Source organism: Hyperolius riggenbachi, chromosome 10 (genome assembly GCF_040937935.1).
Source record: "Hyperolius riggenbachi isolate aHypRig1 chromosome 10, aHypRig1.pri, whole genome shotgun sequence".
NCBI classification, from domain to species: domain Eukaryota; kingdom Metazoa; phylum Chordata; class Amphibia; order Anura; family Hyperoliidae; genus Hyperolius; species Hyperolius riggenbachi.
Window position 1 is genome coordinate 25,846,135 of NC_090655.1, and position 19,541 is coordinate 25,865,675.

Sequence of the window (19,541 nt, forward strand, 5' to 3'; positions counted from 1 at the left end):
ACTATAGAGATAAACACAGCCAGCTCTGACAAGCTGTTTGTCAGCAGCGTGGCTGTGATTTATGAGGGATTGCAGAGTGCAGGGGGACCTTAGGGGGGTTTTGAATAGCAACAGAGGCTGGGCTGTATAGGCAGATCCAGCCTCTGTATGCAGATAATATTCTTCAAACCCACCTCGGGTTCTCTTTAAAAGGAAGTAAATATGTCAGTATCCATATTCTTCTCACTCCAGTTGTTCTTTAACTTCCTTAGCGGTAATCCCGAATCAGGCTTGGGACAGAAATTTGCAGCTCAGACCGGTAATCCTGTGACTGAGTGAGTTATATGCAGGAGCTGCTGCAGGTCTCTCTGAGATATGTTTTTTTTTCTTGTTTTTAGGGTCTAAAAGCTTGTGAAAAAAATTGCACGGCTTTTAGACGCTAAGGCTGGTTTCACATCAGGACGTTGCGTTTTAGGGGACGTTATGGTCGCATAACGTGCCTCTAACGCAACACCTGGTGCTCTCTGCTGTGGACGTCAGAGTGATCCGCGTTGTGCAGCTCACTCTGGCGTCCGTGATGCCGTGATGCGTACTCTTGTGCGCATGCGGCATCACGTTGCCCCGCCGGCCAATCGCAGCACAGAGCGGCCGCTCCAGGAAGTAAACACTGCACGTCACTGAGTGCAGTGAATATTAATTAGCCATGTGCCTGGCCGCTCTCCACTCCTCCCCAACGTTACTGAGCATGTGCAAGCAGTCTAACGCGGCTCTGCCGCTTATAAAGTATTGCATGCAGTACGTTGTCTTATGACGCATCGTTACTAAGTAACGCAACGTGGGCACTGTGAACGGCCCATTGATTTTTCATTGCTGTGCGGTGGGGTGTGTTACAGGCTGCTCTAACGTGCGCCTGTAACGTCCCACTGTGAAACCAGCCTAAATCTGGAAATAATCATAACGCCAGGGAGGTTAAGGTTCATTGATGTTTACGATGTGATGTTTATTATGTTGATAAAGTTTGTTTGTTGCCATGGACGTCACAAGCATTTTCTTTCAGAAATACTTCTATTCCCAGCCAGGCCAGCAGTGCTGTGAACACACTTTGCATCGACTGAGGCAGCAGCACAGAAATCCTTGTGCATAAATATCTTGTGTCTTCCTCCAGGCAGGGGGCGCTGCAGGGACACAAAGTAACTGAATATGGGTGAAAAGAAGCCAGAGGCGCTGGACTTTGTGAAGGATTTCCAGGAGTACCTCACACAACAGACGCATCACGTCAACATGATATCTGGCGCTGTCAGTGGAGAGAAGGAGGCGGACACCCTGCAAGGTGGTAAGCACAATCCCCGCCCACTCTCCCCATTCTTAAAGGGAAAGTCAATTTTTATTTATTAATATAAAATTATCAAAAATATCGACGGGGCAGAACAAAGACTTTTTGCAGTTTGATGCCAGTCCAAATTAAATATTCCCAAAACTGACAATATGCCCAAATGGCTTTTCTTCAAAATTTTGGCAACTGTACTCCGAGTGCTCTGTTTGGAGTACAGTTGCTTTGAGGATGTCCAGAAACTTCCACCTTGCCTTAGAGGTAATTAGGTAGATTGTGACTTCCTTTTAAAGGGAATCTGAAGTTAAAATAAAACTTATGATATAAAGAATTGTATGTGTAGTACAGCTAAGAAATAGAACATAAGTAGCAAAGATATGAGTCTCATATTGTTTGCAGTACAGGAAGAGTTAAGAAATTTCACTTGTTATCTATGCAAAAGAGCTTCTCTGAGCTCTCTGACCCAACTTGGGTCGAAGACAGGCTGTTTTCTGAAGCATCCATCAAAGAAATGGTGAAACACAACTTCAGATAATGTTTTACTGCAGGGAAGTTCAAAGGATTATTAGCTCTGTTTCATAGTTTAAAACACAGATATTAGAGAAAACTGCAATTCTGATAGAATGATGCAATGGTATATGAAAAAAAAGCTATAGAACTGAAAATAAAAATATGAGACTCTTTTCTTTGCTACTAATGTTCTATTCATTATTCGTACTACATATATAATTCATTGTATCATACGTTTCACTGCAGTGTCACTTTAACACCTGCACTAATCCATTGACTGGCAGCAGACTAGGGGGTTGTGTCATCAAACATGGTAATACTGCGGTGCAAACATAGTGCACAACAATATTACTTTCACTTCCGCATGCAGCACCGCGAATTGCGTAAGTAGCGCGTTATCGTTAGTAACACGCATTGCCGTAGCAACAGTTGCGCTACTCTAGTACGGTGCGTGCTACTGATGTAACTCACGGCGCTGCATGCAGAAGTGAAGGTAATATTGCCGTGTGCTATGTATGCACCGCAGTATTACCGATGCATCCAAAGTGGAATTCCCCTTTAATATATATAAGAAACTGAAAGCAAAATAGATCTGAAAAAGTGACCGAGTTGGCGTTCTAGTTGAATTGCCTGTAAAATCCTCTTCTTTCTTATGACTTAGTGCCAAGCCGCACCCCTTCCAGCACTTGGCTCCGCCTCTGCCACTAAAACAGGGCCATGGCAGAGCTGGCTCCGGCATGGGGCGGTTAAACAGTGGGGGAGGAGCTTGGTGCCCAGTCAGGGAAAGATGAGGCTCCTTTCATAAATGATCATGTGCTGAAGATCCAATAGTCAGAATAGTTGTAACGACGGTATTGAGCACATAACTGGATTGAACTGTATTTCCATGCATTTATATCTAGATAGGTCTCAACCTACGCCGACCCTTTCACTATCATAACCTACCTCTGTGGACTAGGGATGATCCAAGAGATGCAAATATATGCAGTTTCAAAATGGACCAATCAATTTAAACCCAAGTTTAAATCGATTGGTCCAATTTCAAGCTGCATATACTGTATTTGCATACAAATTTACATAAATCTGCATAAACAGAAAAATTTGCATCTCATTGATCATCCCTACTGTGAACAACCATCTGGGGGTGCAGAGTAGGGACTGTCAATGAGATACTCGAAATTCCAGGTTGAAAATATTTGTATGCAAATTAAAATTTTATGCAAATGCATGCAGCTTGAGATCGGCCAGGGCTGCACCGATTGGTCCGTTTCCAAAGCTTCATAAATTTGCATACAATTTGCATCAACCTTGGAATTATTGGCATCTCATTGATGATTCCCAATCCACGCTGACCCCTTCATTGCCATCATGTGCCCCTGTGGGTGTTTGTGTGCCGAGGCCAGGGGTGCCCAGAAGGGCGGCGAGATGCTAATAAAGGTTTATGTTTAGTCTATGCACATTTATACAGCTCGAGACTGGACCAAACAAAATCATCAGCTGCTGTATTTGATTGGTCCAATACCAAGCTGCAGAAATGTACACAAGGTGACATCACATCTACATCAAACTTGTGTTTATTACCCTCTCATTCATTATCTCTGATGGGGACACTTTGTTGGAAGCTTCTGAATACTATTGCCTGAAATCCAACTGGCATGAAACTGAGCTTGAAATCCAACTGGCATGCAGATTTCCATGGATGTGAAACTGGGCTAATCAAACCCAGTAGCAGCTAACCCATTAACCAGCAGTCACTGGGTTTGATTGGCCCATTTTCCAATCCATGGAAATTTGCAGGCTAAAGGTGGTCATATATTTACCGATTTTGTGGCCCGATCGACCAACTAATTACAATTTTTTATCAAATACACGTATGTGATGGTTTCCCAACCGCTGTAAATGGGTTGGTCTATGATCAGATTCAAAAAGAGAGAGTTTTATCTCATGGTCGATCTGGCCATACTTCGCTAGATATAGGGGCAGCTTAAAGAGGATCTGTAATGAAGAAAATTTCCCCTGAGGGTACTTACCTCGGGAGGGGGGGGGGGGAGCCTCTGCATCCTAATGAGGCTTCCACCGTCCTTCCGTTCCAGCGCTGGCAGCCCCCGAACAATATTTACCGCCACGGCTTCGATACAGGCACAGCAATGGCTTTACGATGGGTTCCTGTGGAAATAGCCATGTCCGATCTGGGCCGCTCTACTGTGCAGGTGGACCCAATCTAATCGGAGTATGATCGGAAAGCCATGCCTTTGCTGAAGCCGTGGAAGGTAAATGTTGCAGGTGCTACTGCGCCATGGCCGACAAGCTTGTCAGCTGATTTTTGGGGGCTGCCAGCGCTAGATCTCTGAGGTTTAGGAGGATGGGGAAGCCTTGTTAGGATCCAGAGGCTTCCCCCTCCCAAGGTAAGTACCCCCCAGGGGCTGTTTTTTGTTTGTTTTGTTACGGATCCTCTTTAAGTTCGATTTTGTGTTCTTTTCTGTTGGCTGCCGGGTGGTGAACATGTTGCTTTGCTTCCTCCAGTGAGTACCTGTCTTGTATTCCGTATGGCACCCCTGGCTTAGGCTTGTCCATGGCATTCGGTAGAGAGGCTGTGCTCACACGTTCCCTTTCTGTGAATTAGGGCCACACAGCCACCATGTGCTCACCGCTAACTCTCCGTGCCTTGTGCCGGCAGCTGGGACAGACAGCGACCAGAATGGGCTGGACCACCCGTCGGTGGAGGTGTCGCTGGATGACGGTGCGGGGATACTGGTCGATGGCTTTGAGCGGACATATGATGGGAAACTAAAGTGCCGTTACTGTAACTATGCCAGCAAAGGCACAGCTCGTCTCATAGAACACATTCGCATACACACAGGTATGTCCCCCGTCCGTGTATACCTGGGGGGAGCATGTAGTGTGATGCTGGGGGGCACCGGGACCTGTATGTGTCTACATCGGGGTGGGGGTGGTCATCTCTCCAGCAAGGGCACAGCTCTTCGCATACACACAGGTATGTCCCCCGTCCGTGTATGCCTGGGAGGAGCATGTAGTGTGATGCTGGGGGGCACCGGGACCTGTTTGTGTCTACATCGGGGGAGCCATCTCTACTGTAGCCTTCATACTATGCATCAAAGCAAGGAACCCTCTAAACCCACACACAAAGTATGCAACATAAGCCACATCTTTATTCATTCATACAATTACAAAATTTAAAATCAGAATTTTATAAAATAATTCAAAAACAGTATTATACAGTACAAAACTAAGCTTTACTGCTGACTCCTGCGCCTTGTAAGAATATACCTTATTCTAAAAGCTAGAGTCTAGAGTAGACCTTGGTCTATACTGACACAGTGAGCTTAAAGGAGAACTGTAGTGAGAGGAGTAAGGAGGCAGCCATATTTATTTCCTTTTAAACAATACCAGTTCACTGGCTATCCTGCTGATCCTCTGCCTCTAATAGTTTTAGCCCTAGACCCGGAACAAGCATGCAGCATAGCAGGTGTTTCTGACATTTGTGTCAAATCTGACAAGATTAGCTGCATGCTTGTTTCTGGTGTGATTCACACTACTACAGGCAGAAAGCTGAGCAGGGCTGCCAGGCAACTGGTATTGCTTAAGAGGAAATCAATATGGCAGCCTCCATATACCTCTCACTACAGTTCTCCTTTAAGGGCATTAAAAAAAATACTCTTTCCCTGATGATGGGGGGTAATAAGGCGAGAGAGTTTTGCTTTGCAGTCATACCACCTAAAAAAATCTGGCATATCTGAAACTGACATTTTAGACTAGTCCATCTTTTCATGAGGCATTCTCAGTAGCTTTAGTCTACTTTATGATTTACAAAAGCACTCCCTGGAAAGAGTCTGTAGAGATGTCGATCAGACTCCCTACTCACTTGCTCCCTAGTATGGCAGTTCGACTGAACAACTACTATTCAGTAAGTGCATTTGAAAGTAAAGAAAATCCTGAGAATCCCCTATGAGGAGTTGGACTAGTCCAAAACCAGATCTTTCAGATTTTTACTGCTTTCTGTAAGTGACAGCAGCCTAGGTGAAAAGGTAATTTGTAGTGCATTTTACTCTGGGAGAAATTTACTTCTTGGTCTTTTAAAATTACAGTTTATCTGCTGCAGAATCATTTTACAGGATAGCTCTATTTTACAATTATTCCTAAGCAGGAGTGGCAAAAAGGCATTGATAAATAAAGGCTTCATACTGTATCGCTGCTCTTATAAAGAAACAAGGACATATCAGAACTCCACTGTACACATGGTCAGTGAGATGCCAATATTTATAACTTGCATGCCGATTTAATGGTTTGCTGCTTTGAATGTGGACAGTTACAACTGGCAGGAAGTGCTTCTGATTGGCCCGATTCTAAAGCCTTGGCAGGAAGTGCCTCTGATTGGCTTGATCCCAAAGCCTTAGCAGGAAGTGCTTCCAATTGGCCCAATTCTAAAGCATTGGCAGGAAGTGCTTATGATTGGCGGGATTCTAAAGCCTTGGCAGGAAGTGCCTCTGATTGGCTTGATCCCAAATCCTTAGCAGGAAGTGCTTCCAATTGGCTCAATTCTGAAGCCTTGGCAGGAAGTGCTTATGATTGGCGGGATTCTAAAGCCTTGGCAGGAAGTGCCTCTGATTGGCTCAATCCTAAAGCCTTGTAAACACGCTAAATCAGGGGTCCCCAAATGTTTTGGGTCGAGGGCCGGGTCAACATACTTCAGACTGCTGGGGGGCCGGAGTATACATAAAATGATGTAGAAAGAAGTCTCTGCGGGCCAGACAGTAAAGCATACCCAGGTGACAGCCTGATGTCTAATTGGACAGCAGTGTCACCTGATTTGGAATTTGATTGGAAACCAGCAAATTACTGCTTTCTGGCTTCCATGTGGATGGGTGGTGCCAACATTGCTATTCCATATGCAGACTTTCAATATTTGATGTAGCTGACCGCATCTATAAGTAATACATTTTCTGTGTGGGAGGCCGGTAAAAAAAGCCTCAGGGGGCCACATTTGGCCCGCGGGCCTTAGTTTGAGGACCACTGCGCTAGATGGTTCTGCTAAGAATCTACGGCGCCCCAATGTGACGGCCTGAGATCCAGTGTGACAGATCATTTTGTCAGAGTGCGGGCAAAGACCATTGTTCTTTTGTTTAAAAGGAACCACAACCGCAATTTTTTATTTATTTATTTTTCAAATGCATGTCTATTAATAGATATAAGAAGTACATGTATTCCAGAGTAAAATGCACATTACATTTACTTTTTCCTAGGTCGCTGTCACTTACAATAGATAGTAAAGATATGAAAGCTATGAAAGGTTTTGGGCTAGTTCATCTTCTCATGAGGATTCTCAGTAGTCCTTTCAGGATCAGCCATACTATGCCAGGGGAAATAAACACATATATAAGTAGATAAATACTTGATCTACTTACATAACACATGTATTATACTGTCCACGTTTTGATTTCAGTGAATGTTATATAGTAAATGACGAGAATTCTGTTCCTGGTGGGGGCCATGTCTTTTGCCCACAGTTAAGGCTAACTCGTGATGTCATTTCTGCCCTTTACTTTTTTTCTTGTCTCCTCCAATCGCTGAGTCAACTCAGCCTTGCTTGTAAACACAAGTGAGTAGGGGATTAGGTTTCAGATAAGCAGCTGGGCAGGGAAATAAAGGGAAGAGGAGGAATATATTATAGATAAAAAGAACCCCCAGCATGCAATTCTTTGGCACCGACTACTAAAGGGTCAGTGCTCCTTAAGTATGTGATAACTCCAAATCATAACAGCAGAAAAAGTTTTGAATGCAGGATTAGCATCTTTATCGCTTAATACACTCAGACCAGTTGCTGTTGAAATTTGATTTTTATGGTGACGATACCGCTTTAAAAGCTGTCCTAGGAAAGGATCTATAGAAAGATGCCTGGTTACTCGTGTGCCGTTATTCTGGCAGATTGGACTACTCCACTGCTGTCCAGGGAAAGCATTTGAAAAGAATTTTTTTTTTTTTTGAAAATCACCAATGAGGAAATTGACTAGTCCAAAACCTTTCAGAAACCTCAGATTACTACTGCCTACTTACTACTACTTACTACTGTAAGTCACAGCGACATAAAAATTAATTTATATTGCATTTTACCCTGTGACTAATGCAAACCTTATACAGCAAAGTCCCTGTTATCTGGAACTCAGGCATCGGATGTCTCAACTAACCGGCATGCCAGGGGGGAGAACAGGGGCAGACCTTTGGCAGTTTGCAGGGCAGAAATAACTTACCTATACCTCCAAGCACCTTCTTCTACGCATCCTGCAGCTCCCAGCGGCTTTACAGCTTTCATGCGTGGCTCCTGGCATGTCACCTGACCTGATGATGTCACACAACGGGAGCCGTACACAGAAGACTCCGGAAAGCTGCTTGGGAGCTGCAACTCAAGCAACCAGCAAACCTATATATCCGGCAACCGCTAATTCCCACCTGTGCTGGATACGAAGGACTTCTCTCTCTCTCTTTCTCGGGCCCATATGCAATTCACTTTTTCACCTGAGTTTTCTCCTAGGTGATCTCTTTACAACTTGTAAATAAAATGCTCAGCTCGTCCAGTAACGCCGCAGGGCACCGCTCAGGCCCCGGTGGGCCCCCCGCAGACCAAGAGCGCAGCCTGGCCAATCGCCCCCAGGCTGCACTATGGGATGGATCAGGACTCCCTGTGACGTCATTCCGTTCGTCGTCAGAACGGGATTTCCGGATGGGCTTGATCGCCGGCGACGCTCGGAGGGGTGGGAGGGAGGAATCCTGTAGCTGGCCTGGCGATTAAAAAAAAAAAAAAAAAAAGGTTAAAAAAACCAAAACGCCAGGGAGGTTAGACCACCAGCAAGCAAACAAATGCTCAAAATAATTTTGACAGTACTTTTCACCAAGTTTTGGTTGTTTTAAATCAAAGATGGAAAAATATCTCTTGGAAGAAAACTCAGGAGAAAAAATGAATAGCATATGGCTCTCTTTTTCTCTCTCTCCCTCCCTCTCTCCCCTCCCTCCCGCTCGCTCCCTCTCCCTCCCTCCCTCCCTCTCCCTCCCCCTCCCTCTCTCTCTCCCCCCCCTCTCCCTCTCTCTCTCCCTCTCCCTGCCCCTCTCTCCCTCCCTCCCCCTCTCTCTCTCTCCCCTCCCCCTCCCTCCCTCTCTCCCTCTCCCTCCCCCTCTCCCTCCCCCTCCCTCCCTCTCTCTCTCTGTCTGACTCTCTCTCTCTCTCTCTCTCTCTCTCTCTCTCTCTCTCTCTCACACATATGAAATTTACATTTTAAACTTTTTCTCGATAGTGGTCCTCTAAGCTGCGTGCAGTTAGGATCTCATTAATCATCTCCACTTCATTTTCTGCAAACAGCTGCAGCACGAAGTCTTATCTGCCTGCCCAGGTTTTTGCCTTAATACATAATGCCTGGTACACACCATGCAATTTCTTGTCAGATAAGTCAAATCAATCATTTCCAACAGCTCCGATCTTTTTTTCTGATCGATTTTTCCAATCACTTCCATTCAAAATCGATCGGAAATCAGATTGCACCTGTCGGAAATAATCGGTTTGACGGAAAACTGCATTGTGTGTACCAGGCATAACAATACACTAAGCAATATTATGCCAAGATTGGCCAATAAATCCAAAATTACGGTAAGCCTGGTACACAACATGCAATTTTCACTTTTGATGTTATTCGAGGGAGTGATCATATCGATGTTCAGATCTGATATTAAATCAGATTTAGGTGAAAGCTAGCACACACACGTATGTGATATTTAAATGCCATTCAGATTTCTGATCATTTTTCAGATTGGATATTGATCGACAATGAATCAAGGACATACACACGGAACGAAAGCCAGTATTTCAATCAATATTTTCCAGCAGGTCTGATCTCCTTTCAATCGAGAAGCATATCAGTTTCGATCTTGGGATCGGTCGCTTGCAATCAGTAGGCTGTATATTTTAACCCAGATCTGATCTGTTTTTTTGGGGGGGGGGGGATCGGAAATGGGATCTGAAGTGAAAATTGCATGGTGTGTAGCGGCCTTACACAACCAGTCCAGAAGCTCTGCTGTGGTCTTTTTGTCTGATCACCAGGAAAGGCCATTTTGATGTCTCGATCGATGTTTGAAAGACATGGGTGGAGACAAGGGTATATCTAAGGTAGTTGTCCCACTTCTGATTTACTTTGCTCCTCATGGGTGGAGCACTGGCAGGAAGGGGCGGCACTAAAGGGGCACTACAGCGGAAATTTGGCTACTGGGATAACCCTATAACCCTAGTAGCATGTTTGTAATAGTAAGAGAACCACATATTAGGTAATGTATCTGGGTTTCAAATGCCAACTGGATAGGACAATTTATGGCACCTCTTGCAGATCCTGGCCGCTCGATTCTTGATAGAAGTGAATGGAAAAAGATAAGAAAAAGGAGCGGAAGATAAGAGAATTGAGTGGAGATTCGAGCGAGGAAACGATCGAATGGGAGAATCGAGCTCCAGAATCCACCCGTGTATCCCCAGCATAACAGCTATTTGTGTGTGAGATGAAAACCTGTTCTTAGGCTGGCTCATCAGCGGCAAGAACAGATATCTTAGGTAAATAAACAAGCAGCTTTCTGTTTACCTAAGATATCCATACTACTTGCTGCTGATGAGCCAACCTTACAGAACAGGCTTGCATCTCACACAAGGAAAGAAAAAGCTTACAGCTGAACAGAGGAGGAGGTCGCTTTCTAGTGCTGCCACGATCTGTAAGAGGTGCCATAAATTATCCTATCCAGCCAGCATTTGTAACCAGATGTACTACCTATTATGTATTTCTCTTACTATTAGAAACATCCTTAAGGGGCCCATACACCTAACGATTTTCCCACCGATATACAGCAGATTCGATCACTGATCAAATCTGCTGTGAAATCGTTGCGCAAACGATTGATTTTCCTTCCGAAATCATTTGTTCCCGTCGATTCCCTTTGAGCTGTCCGTGCGGAAGATTTTGCACGATCGCCGGCGTCTTCTTCTCCGCTGGGTTGTGCGTTCCGGTCCGGCTGGCTTCACTTCCTGTCCTGGCTTCACTTCCTCCTGCCGGACCGGAACGCGAAACCTAGCAGAGAAGAAGACAGCGGGGACTCGCACCGGCCGGAGCAGGTAATGTATGCAGGGGGGAAGGCAGCGGCAGCACCAGTACAGATTGTGATGGGTTTCATGCTGAAATCGATTCACAATCTGTTTGCAGTAAAGGCAGCCATACTGTTTGCAGTAAAGGCAGCCATCTTTGATCAGATTCGATCAGAGAGGGATCTATATGTTGGTCAAATCTGATGGCAAATCGACCAGTGTATGGCCACCTTAAGAGGTTATCCCAGTAGCCAAAATTCACTGTTGTGACCCTTTAAGCTGCCATTATTTATTGGGTCATTTGTACACACATCACATTAGTGCAGCAAAGACCTTACCACTTAACTGTCAATGGGACAGACATCTCATTTTCAGTCTTGCCCCAAAGTTACACTGCCCATTTAGCTCGATGCAGTGAATATTTTTATAACATGAGCCACAAAGTTTAGTGTGTTTTCTGTATGTTAGGAGAGGTGATTTTTAGCATCTGATTTTTTGTCCATAGTAGGCCTGAACAATTTATTGAATTTAAACTGAAATCGCGATTCCAGTATTCACGATTTCAGAATTGTCAAAGTGGTGAATTTCCGCGATTACATCATTTCCCGTGGGTGAAGTTTGTAAAAGCAGCTTCAGACTTCCCCCAAGTCTCGGCCATAGTATCGGCAGTGTTTGGACATACCTTCCGGCACAAGTCCAATGCTGTCCGTCCTCTCTCGCTATCTGCCGGCTCTTGTGCACGGCATACTTCCTTGTTCCTGTATGTCACATGACATACAGGAAGTTTGCCGTGCATTAGACCTTGCAGAAGGCAAAGTGGATAGACGGGCAGCGCTGGACTTGTGCTGGAAGGTATGTCCAGCACTGCTGCAGCTCGGGGGACAGAAGGGCACGGAGGGGGGCACAAGAGACCCAGAGGGGGCACAGAACGAGACACAGAGAGAAACCCAGAAGGGACATCGGGGAGACCCAGAGGGGGCACAGACAGAGAGTCAGAGTGGGCACAGAGACCCAGAGCGGGCACAGAAAGACACAGAGAGAGACCCAGAGGGGGGTACAGAGAGAGAGACCCAGAGGGGGGGTACAGAGAGAGAGACCCAGAAGGAAGATACAGAGAGAGAGACCCAAAGGGGGGGTACAGAGAGAGACCCAGAGAGGGCACAGAGAGAGACCCAGAGGGAAGGGGGGTACAGAGAGAGATGGGAGGACAGAGAGGCACGGAGGCTGAACAAAGCTTGATTTGAAGGAAATCGTGAATTAAAATTTCAATCAAAAATTGCACTAATACATTTTTTTTTTTACTAAAATTGTTCAGGCCTAGTCCATAGTACACTGGTTTCCTGCTGATTGCAGTTTCACCTCCATACTATGACGTTGCATGTGTGTATTATTGCATTACATGGCATTTATTATTATGCATTTTATCCATTTGCAGGTGAGAAGCCTCATCGATGCCACCTGTGTCCTTTTGCATCTGCATATGAGCGCCACCTAGAGGCTCACATGCGCTCTCACACCGGGGAGAAGCCTTACAAGTGTGAGCTGTGTTCCTTCCGCTGCAGCGACCGCAGTAACCTTTCCCACCACCGCCGCCGCAAGCACAAAATGCTCCCGATTAAAGGCACGCGTCCGTCTCTCGGCAACAAGAAAATGTGGGGGGTCCTTCAGAAGAAAGTCAGCAGTCTGGGATACAGCCGCAGAACACTCATCAACCTCAGCCCGCCGTCTATGGTGGTGCACAAGGCCGATTATTTGAGTGACTTCTCCCATGAGATCCCCAGCATCCACAGCGAGGCCTACGAGAGTCTAGCCAAGGCATCTCATTCGGGACTCTCTAGGGACCCTCAAGAGCTCATGGTGGACAATCCTTTAAATCAGCTCTCTACCTTGGCTGGACAGCTATCCAGCCTCCCTCCAGACACTCAGAACCCGGCTTCTCCCGACGCAGGTCCATGCCCCGATGAGAAGCCCTTCATGATCCAACAGTCCTCAGCACAAGCCTGCACCTCTGCCGTCTCCACCAGTGTTCCCCAGAGCTCTTCCCCAGCCAGTCCCGAGGTCCGTCCCATTCACAATCACAGGAACTGTAGCCCCATGGCTGGGCCGAGCAGTGAGCGCAGCGGGCGAACCAGCACCCCTAGCATCAGCAACAGCCAGCCAAGCACACCTGCCCCAGCCCTCCCGGTTCAGGACCCTCAGCTTCTTCATCACTGCCAGCACTGTGATATGTACTTTGCAGACAATATACTATACACCATCCACATGGGTTGCCATGGGTTTGAAAACCCTTTCCAGTGCAACATATGTGGCTGCAAATGCAAAAACAAATATGACTTTGCTTGTCACTTTGCTCGAGGCCAACACAGCCCACAGTGACTCCTAGTGGCCTTTTTAATCCCCCACTATTTTAATCTGCTCCTCGGGGGACGGTCTGTTTCTACAGTGCCTGTCATTTGAGGGATCTAAAAACAGGATGTAAATATGTGTGTATGTGTGTGTCTTTTACTTGTGATGACGTGGTCTGGCTTCTAGCAGGAAGTGCAAGATTTTTAACACCACAGTATTGAGAAGAAGTTGAAGTGGCTGGAAAGGTGCCCGTAGGAGATTGCTATGAGCAGATAAGCACCTATAAAAAATATTGACTTTAACCCTGGATGAGCCTATGTGTCAACTGGATAAGGCACCTAATGTTTAGATGTCTTCCAGATGTCTCTTGTCCCAAGTCTCTTACCGTCGAGGTTCCTCAGGGGAGGGGCTTGCCACAGAATAATTCACTTTAATCGTGAGAATTAATGTATTCTATGGTGGAATTATTCACAGTTCTTACTGGGAATATTCTTGTATGTTGTATTACAAACACATCACGCTCTCATTTTAATGGTTTGTCATAGGGATGAACTTTTTTTTTAAATTTAATATTTACCCCCTTTTTTAATGTAAGGGGACTGAAGGAAAATAACTTAAGCTTAAAATATGGTGGATTCCAACCGATGCAAGTGTTTTTGTTTTTTTTATTATGAATTAATTTATCCTCGTTTTGCTAAGTCTGTTTGTGTAGATATATTCACAGTGTGTTACGTGTTCTTTCCAAAGATTGAGGCTTCAACGTGAACCATCCTGTTGAATAAATGTGTGTTGTCTACCGTCACCGGTTGTCCTTACTATTCCCGGTTCTTCACATCTGTCCTGTTTTCAAGCAGAAGTCCGGACACATTAAAATGAACAGGAGTTTATTATGTAAGATTGTTAACCCTCCTGGCGGTTCAATTTTTCTGCCAAATAGGCAGAAATCCTTTAAAAAAAAAAAAAAAAATTATTTTTGTTTCATGTAAAGCTACCAGAGTGGTAGCTACATGAAACACCACTAGAGGGCGCATGTGTCCCTCTAGTGCGATCGTCGCCGGCATCAATAGCAAACGGGACCGCGTAAATAACGCGTTGCCCTGTTTGGCTTCTCCTGTCACCATGGCGACGATCGGAATGACGTCAGCCGATGTCCTGATGTCAGACGCCTCCGATCCAGCCCATAGCGCTGCCTGGAACTCATTAGTCCAGGCAGCGCAGGGCTCTGGCGGGGGGGGGCCCCTCTTCCACCGCTGCGTGCGGGCGATCGCCGCCGCTGCGATCAAGCTGTACGCGCGGCTAGCAAAGTGCTAGCTGCGCGTACAGCACTTTAAACGGGCAAAATCGCCCCACCAGGGGCTGAGATATCTTCCTGCGCGGCATAGCCCGAGCTCAGCTCGGGCTTACCGCCAGGAAGGTTAAAGGACAACTGTAGAGAGAGGTATATGTAGGCTGCCATATTTATTTACTTTTAAACAATACCAGTTGCCTGGCTGTCCTGCTGATCCTCTGCCTCTAATACTTTCAGCCATAGACCCTGAACTAGCATGCAGAAGATCAGGTGTTCCTGACATTGTCAGATCTGATGAGATCAGCCACATGCTTGGTCCTGGTGTGATTCAGACACTAGTGCAGCCAAATAGATCAGAAGGGCTGCCAGGCAACTGGTATGGTTTAAAAGGAAATAAATATGTCCGCCTCCATATTCGTTTCAAATCAGTTGTCCTTTAAAGAGGATCTGTATTGAAAAAAAAATGCCCCTGGGGGTACTCACCTCGGGAGGGGGAAGCCTCTGGATCCTATCGTGGCATCCCCTGTCCTCTTCCGTCCCACGGTGGTCCTGCTGCATGTCCAGGAACAGCGGGGATGTGAATATTTACCTTCCCAGCTCCAGCGCAGGCGCAGTAACTAGACGAATATAGCGCGGACACAACTGGGATCGGCTATTTCTGCCTATTTCCCAGTGGAGAGCCGCTACTGCGCCTGCGCTGGAGCCGGGAAGGTAAATATTGCACAACCTGAAAAATTGTCGGCTGTGAGACCAGCGTGGGACGGAGGAGGACAGGGGATGCCTCAATAGGATCCAAGGGCATTTTTTTCCCAATACAGTCTCTTTAAAGTGAGTCTGAAGCAAAATCCCCCCCAAAAAACATACTGACCTAAGGAGAGGGAAGGCTCTAGGCCCTATAGAGCCTTCCCGCTCCTCTCATAGGCCCCGCGTTCCAGCGCTGGCTCCCCATTAGCAGTCTCCGACTGATGGGTTGGAGACTGCTCTCTCTTCTGCTGCAGGGTAGACTTCGGGAGTGCTCTCAAAAGTGAGAAAACTAACTAAAATTTGATCATTACCGGAGTAGAGGGAAAGTTCAGGATAGTATAGAGTAGTGTTTCTCAACATTTTATTGCCATGTACCCCTTTTAAAGGCTACCCGAAGTGACATGAGATAGACATGTGTATGTACAGTGCTTAGCACACAAATATCTACGCTGTGTTTCTTTTTTTCTTTCTCTGCCTGAAAGAGTTAAATATCAGGTATGTAAGTGGCTGACTCAGTCCTGACTCAGACAGAAAGTGACTACAGTGTGACCCTCACTGATAAGAAAAGCCAACTATAAAACACTCTCCTAGCAGAACATGGCTACTGAGAGAAAGAAAGAGGTAAAAAGGGGAATTTCTTATCAGTGAGGGTCACACTATAGTCACTTCCTGTCTGAGTCAGGACTGAGTCAGCCACTTACATACCTAATAATTAACTCTTTCAGGCAGAGAAAGAAAAAAAAGGAACACAGCCTAGTAATTTGTGTGCTAGGCACTGTACATACCCATGTCTATCTCATGTCATATGTCATCTCGGGTATCCTTTCAAACCCTTTACTCACCAACTATCCCCTAGCATAGTAAACATTGTCGCAAGTACCCCTTGACAAATATATATTTAATTGTAGTACATGATAATTGGTTTTAACCAATGTCCAAGCATTGATTCAAACGATTGATTCTAATTAGCTAAAATACTAACGTGTTTAAATAAAATTTATAATTTTCTTAAACTCAAAATGTTATTCTTAGTTAAAGAGACACTGAAGCGAAAACAAATGCATGATCTAATGAATTGGTTGTGTATTACAGATAATTACTAGAACATTAGTAGCAAAGAAAATATTCTCATTTTTATTTTCAGTGATACAGCTATTTTTTCTAACATTGCATCATTCTCTAATATTTGCAGTTTACACAATACACTCAGCATTCTAAATGATTTTACAGAGCAGGCTGTGAACTACTGACCTGCCCTAACCTGAGAAAAAAAAAACAATACAGTGACTGACACTTGAGATAATAAGCTTCAGAAGACAGAGCTCTCTGCAACTTTGAAAGTCTTGGAGCTCAATGGCTCCTTTGCATAGATTATTGGAGTTTAACTCTTCCTGTACTGGAAACAATATTAGACTCAGATCTTTGCTCTTAATGTTTTATATCTTAGCTGTACTGCACATACAAATCATCATAATTTTTTTTTCGCTTCAGTGTCTCTAAGTATATCAAACCCGAGTAGCTCCTGGAACCATCAGAAGTACCCACTGGGGTACACGTACCACACGTTGACAACCCAGGGTCTAGAGCAGGCATGGGCAAACTCGGCCCTCCAGCTGTTGTGGAACTACAAGTCCCACAATGCATTTGCCTTTATGAGTCATGACTGTGGCTTTCAGACTCCTGCAATGTGGGACTTGTAGTTCCTTAACAGCTGGAGGGCCAAGTTTGCCCATGCCTGGTATAGAGCCTTCCTGTTCCTCCGTCCATCCAGTCATTCCAGCGTTGTCCTCCAGTAAAGCTAATTGACTGGCTCGGGAACTGTGTCCCCCATGTAGTTCCGAGGACGAGGCCATCCTAACTGTGCGTGGCTCCTGCATAGGGGTGCGCTCCTCCTCCGAACTACTCCGGAAAACAAGGATTTCTGAAGGGCTGGAACGACAGGCCAGATGGAGAAATGGGAAGGTTGAATGCTATGCAGCGCCTTCCCTCTGATAAGATATTTATCAAATCTAAACAGGGCTGTGGAGTCGGTCCAAAAATCCACCGACTCCGACTCCTCAGTTTAGGATTCCACCGACTCCGACTCCTCGACTCCGACTCCTCTAATTTGCATATTACAATTTTGTTGATTAAAAGTATGTAACATGAAATTCGTCTCTTAACTGCCAACGCTTAGGAATTTTACAAGACAACTGAAGTGAGAAGGATATGTAGACTACTATATTTATTCCCTTTAGACTAAAACTAGTCCTTGGTAAGAGTACTTGTAAAAGGTACAAACCGGAACAAAGAACATCTATCAGGACCTAGGCAATGTAAGTGTAGGTACATGTAAGAATGATGTGCAGGTACTCTGCAGGGGAATGAGGAGATTGTAAACAGACAACACCTCTGTGTTCAATGTGCACAGCATTCTCAGTGGATTCCCTGCAGCTCTGTGGGGAGTGCATATGTAGAGTATAGTACTACTGTGTAACAAAGTAAACCTGAGACAGATGAAATTAAAGTTTTATACATACCTGGGGCTTCCTCCAGCCTCCTTCAGGATAATCAGTCCCTCGTTGTCCTCCTCCACCACCTGGATCTTCTGCTATGAGTCCAGGTACTTGAGCCAGTCGGGCGTAGTGTGCATGCACACACTCCGCCGCCAGGAGCATTCTACACCTGTGCAGCACTATTGCGCAGGTGCAGAATGTTCCTGGCTGTGGGAGCGGCATGCGGCCGGACAGCGCTGACTGGCTGAATTACCAGGACTCATAGCAGAAGATCCGGGTGGTGGAGGACAGCGAGGGGACTGATTAGCCTGAAGGGGGCTGGAGGAAGCCCCAGGTATGTATAAAACTTTACTTTTCATCCGTCTCAGTTACCCTTTAATTTGTAGTCACCAAACCAAATTTTAACAATATATCAAATTATTTGATTTCATGAGCAAAGGGAGTGCATACATTTGCATAAATCAGCATCAATGCAGAATTATTTCCATCTCGTTGACCATCTCTATTAGTGATACGGCTACACATCAGGCTTTATTCTTACAGCATAGATGTTATTTAGTATATATAAGAGATTCCTGTGTACACATCATATATACAGTCACAATCAGATATGTATATCTGACCTTAAAAATATGGGGACTGCTTTATTGAAGCAGCACAAGTAACTCATTTTGATTGGTTTATTTCATTTTTGTGGACTAAGCACAGCTATTACTGTATATATACTGTATATATACATTATTTTTTATAACTATTATCTGAGAAATAAAACATTTTATCATATTTTCTATTTTAATTACAGTTACAAATTCATTAGGAGTCGGAGTCGGTGCATTTTTTCCCGACTCCGACTCCAGGCACCCAAAATTGCCCGACTCCACGACTCCGACTCCGACTCCACAGCCCTGAATCTAAAGTCAGTTGTTTTTCACTGCAGGATTGATTTAAAGTACAACTGAAATGAGAGGGATATGGAGGCTGCCATATTTATTTCCTTTTAAACAATACCAGTTTCCTGGCTGTCTTGCTGATGTCTCTGGCATCAGCAGTGTCTGAATCACACACCTGAAACAAACATGGGGCTGATCAAGTCAGACTTCAATCAGAGCACCTGATCTGCATGCTTGTTCAGGGTTTATGGCCAAGAGTATTAGAGGCAGAGGATCAGCAGGAGGGCCGGGCAATGTGCATTATTTAAAAGGAAATAAATATGTCAGCCTCCGTATCCCTTTCACTGCAGGAGTGCTTTAACTAGGAAACCCTTTGAACGCATGTAGATAATATACAAGAGGACACATATTACATATAAATAGCAGAAGGATATTTACTAGGAAGTGGGGGGAGGTGTGTCCACGTGTGTCGGAGTCCCCGCCTCCTGAGAGCGGCACAAATATGGCTGCAGCATCCGATCTCTCTCTGCAGTGAAGAAATGCTGTACATTGAACGCTCGGCCTGCATTGTCCGTCTGGATAGTCTGAGCAGCGATCTGCTGTCTTAACTCTTCTAAGGCGTTACTCTTTATGCTCTGCAGTCGCTGAGCAATTATTCTAACATCCTGTGCAGAAACTGACCCTGAAATACACAAAAGGTAAAATTAATTCAAAACCCACATGTGGTTTCAAAGCAAGTCTGATATCCGAGACTTCATGGTGCAAAGATAAGAATTGTAGTCACTCACCCCCTAGTGGAAATACCATAGAAACTTAAAGCGCACTATGAGGTGAT

General features: G+C 45.2%; 2 protein-coding genes across 10 annotated transcripts in view; one reads left to right on the plus strand and one right to left on the minus strand.

Annotated features, from left to right (window-relative positions):
* The window catches only part of IKZF5 (IKAROS family zinc finger 5), a 35,930-nt gene extending 21,839 nt beyond the window's left edge, over positions 1–14,091 (plus strand). The window contains exons 2-5 of one of the 7 annotated variants that reach the window (XM_068256829.1): positions 1,145–1,309; positions 4,443–4,679; positions 9,633–9,710; positions 12,379–14,091. In XM_068256829.1, coding sequence (XP_068112930.1) covers positions 1,180–1,309; positions 4,443–4,679; positions 9,633–9,710; positions 12,379–13,319 — 1,386 coding nt within the window. In that variant the 5' untranslated portion in view covers positions 1,145–1,179 and the 3' untranslated portion in view covers positions 13,320–14,091. Of the gene's footprint in view, positions 1–1,144; positions 1,313–4,442; positions 4,680–9,632; positions 9,711–12,378 lie in introns of all 7 variants that reach the window. The other 6 variants (XM_068256831.1, XM_068256828.1, XM_068256827.1 and 3 more) reach the window with 6 other exon arrangements.
* The window catches only part of PSTK (phosphoseryl-tRNA kinase), a 28,837-nt gene continuing 14,265 nt past the window's right edge, over positions 4,970–19,541 (minus strand). Inside the window, exons 6-7 of one of the 3 annotated variants that reach the window (XM_068256835.1) lie at positions 19,145–19,388; positions 4,970–8,613 (exon numbers count right to left, since the gene is read on the minus strand). In XM_068256835.1, the coding sequence (XP_068112936.1) occupies position 8,613; positions 19,145–19,388 (245 nt within the window). In that variant the 3' untranslated portion in view covers positions 4,970–8,612. Of the gene's footprint in view, positions 8,614–13,953; positions 14,130–19,144; positions 19,389–19,541 lie in introns of those variants that run through there. The other 2 variants (XM_068256836.1, XM_068256837.1) reach the window with 2 other exon arrangements.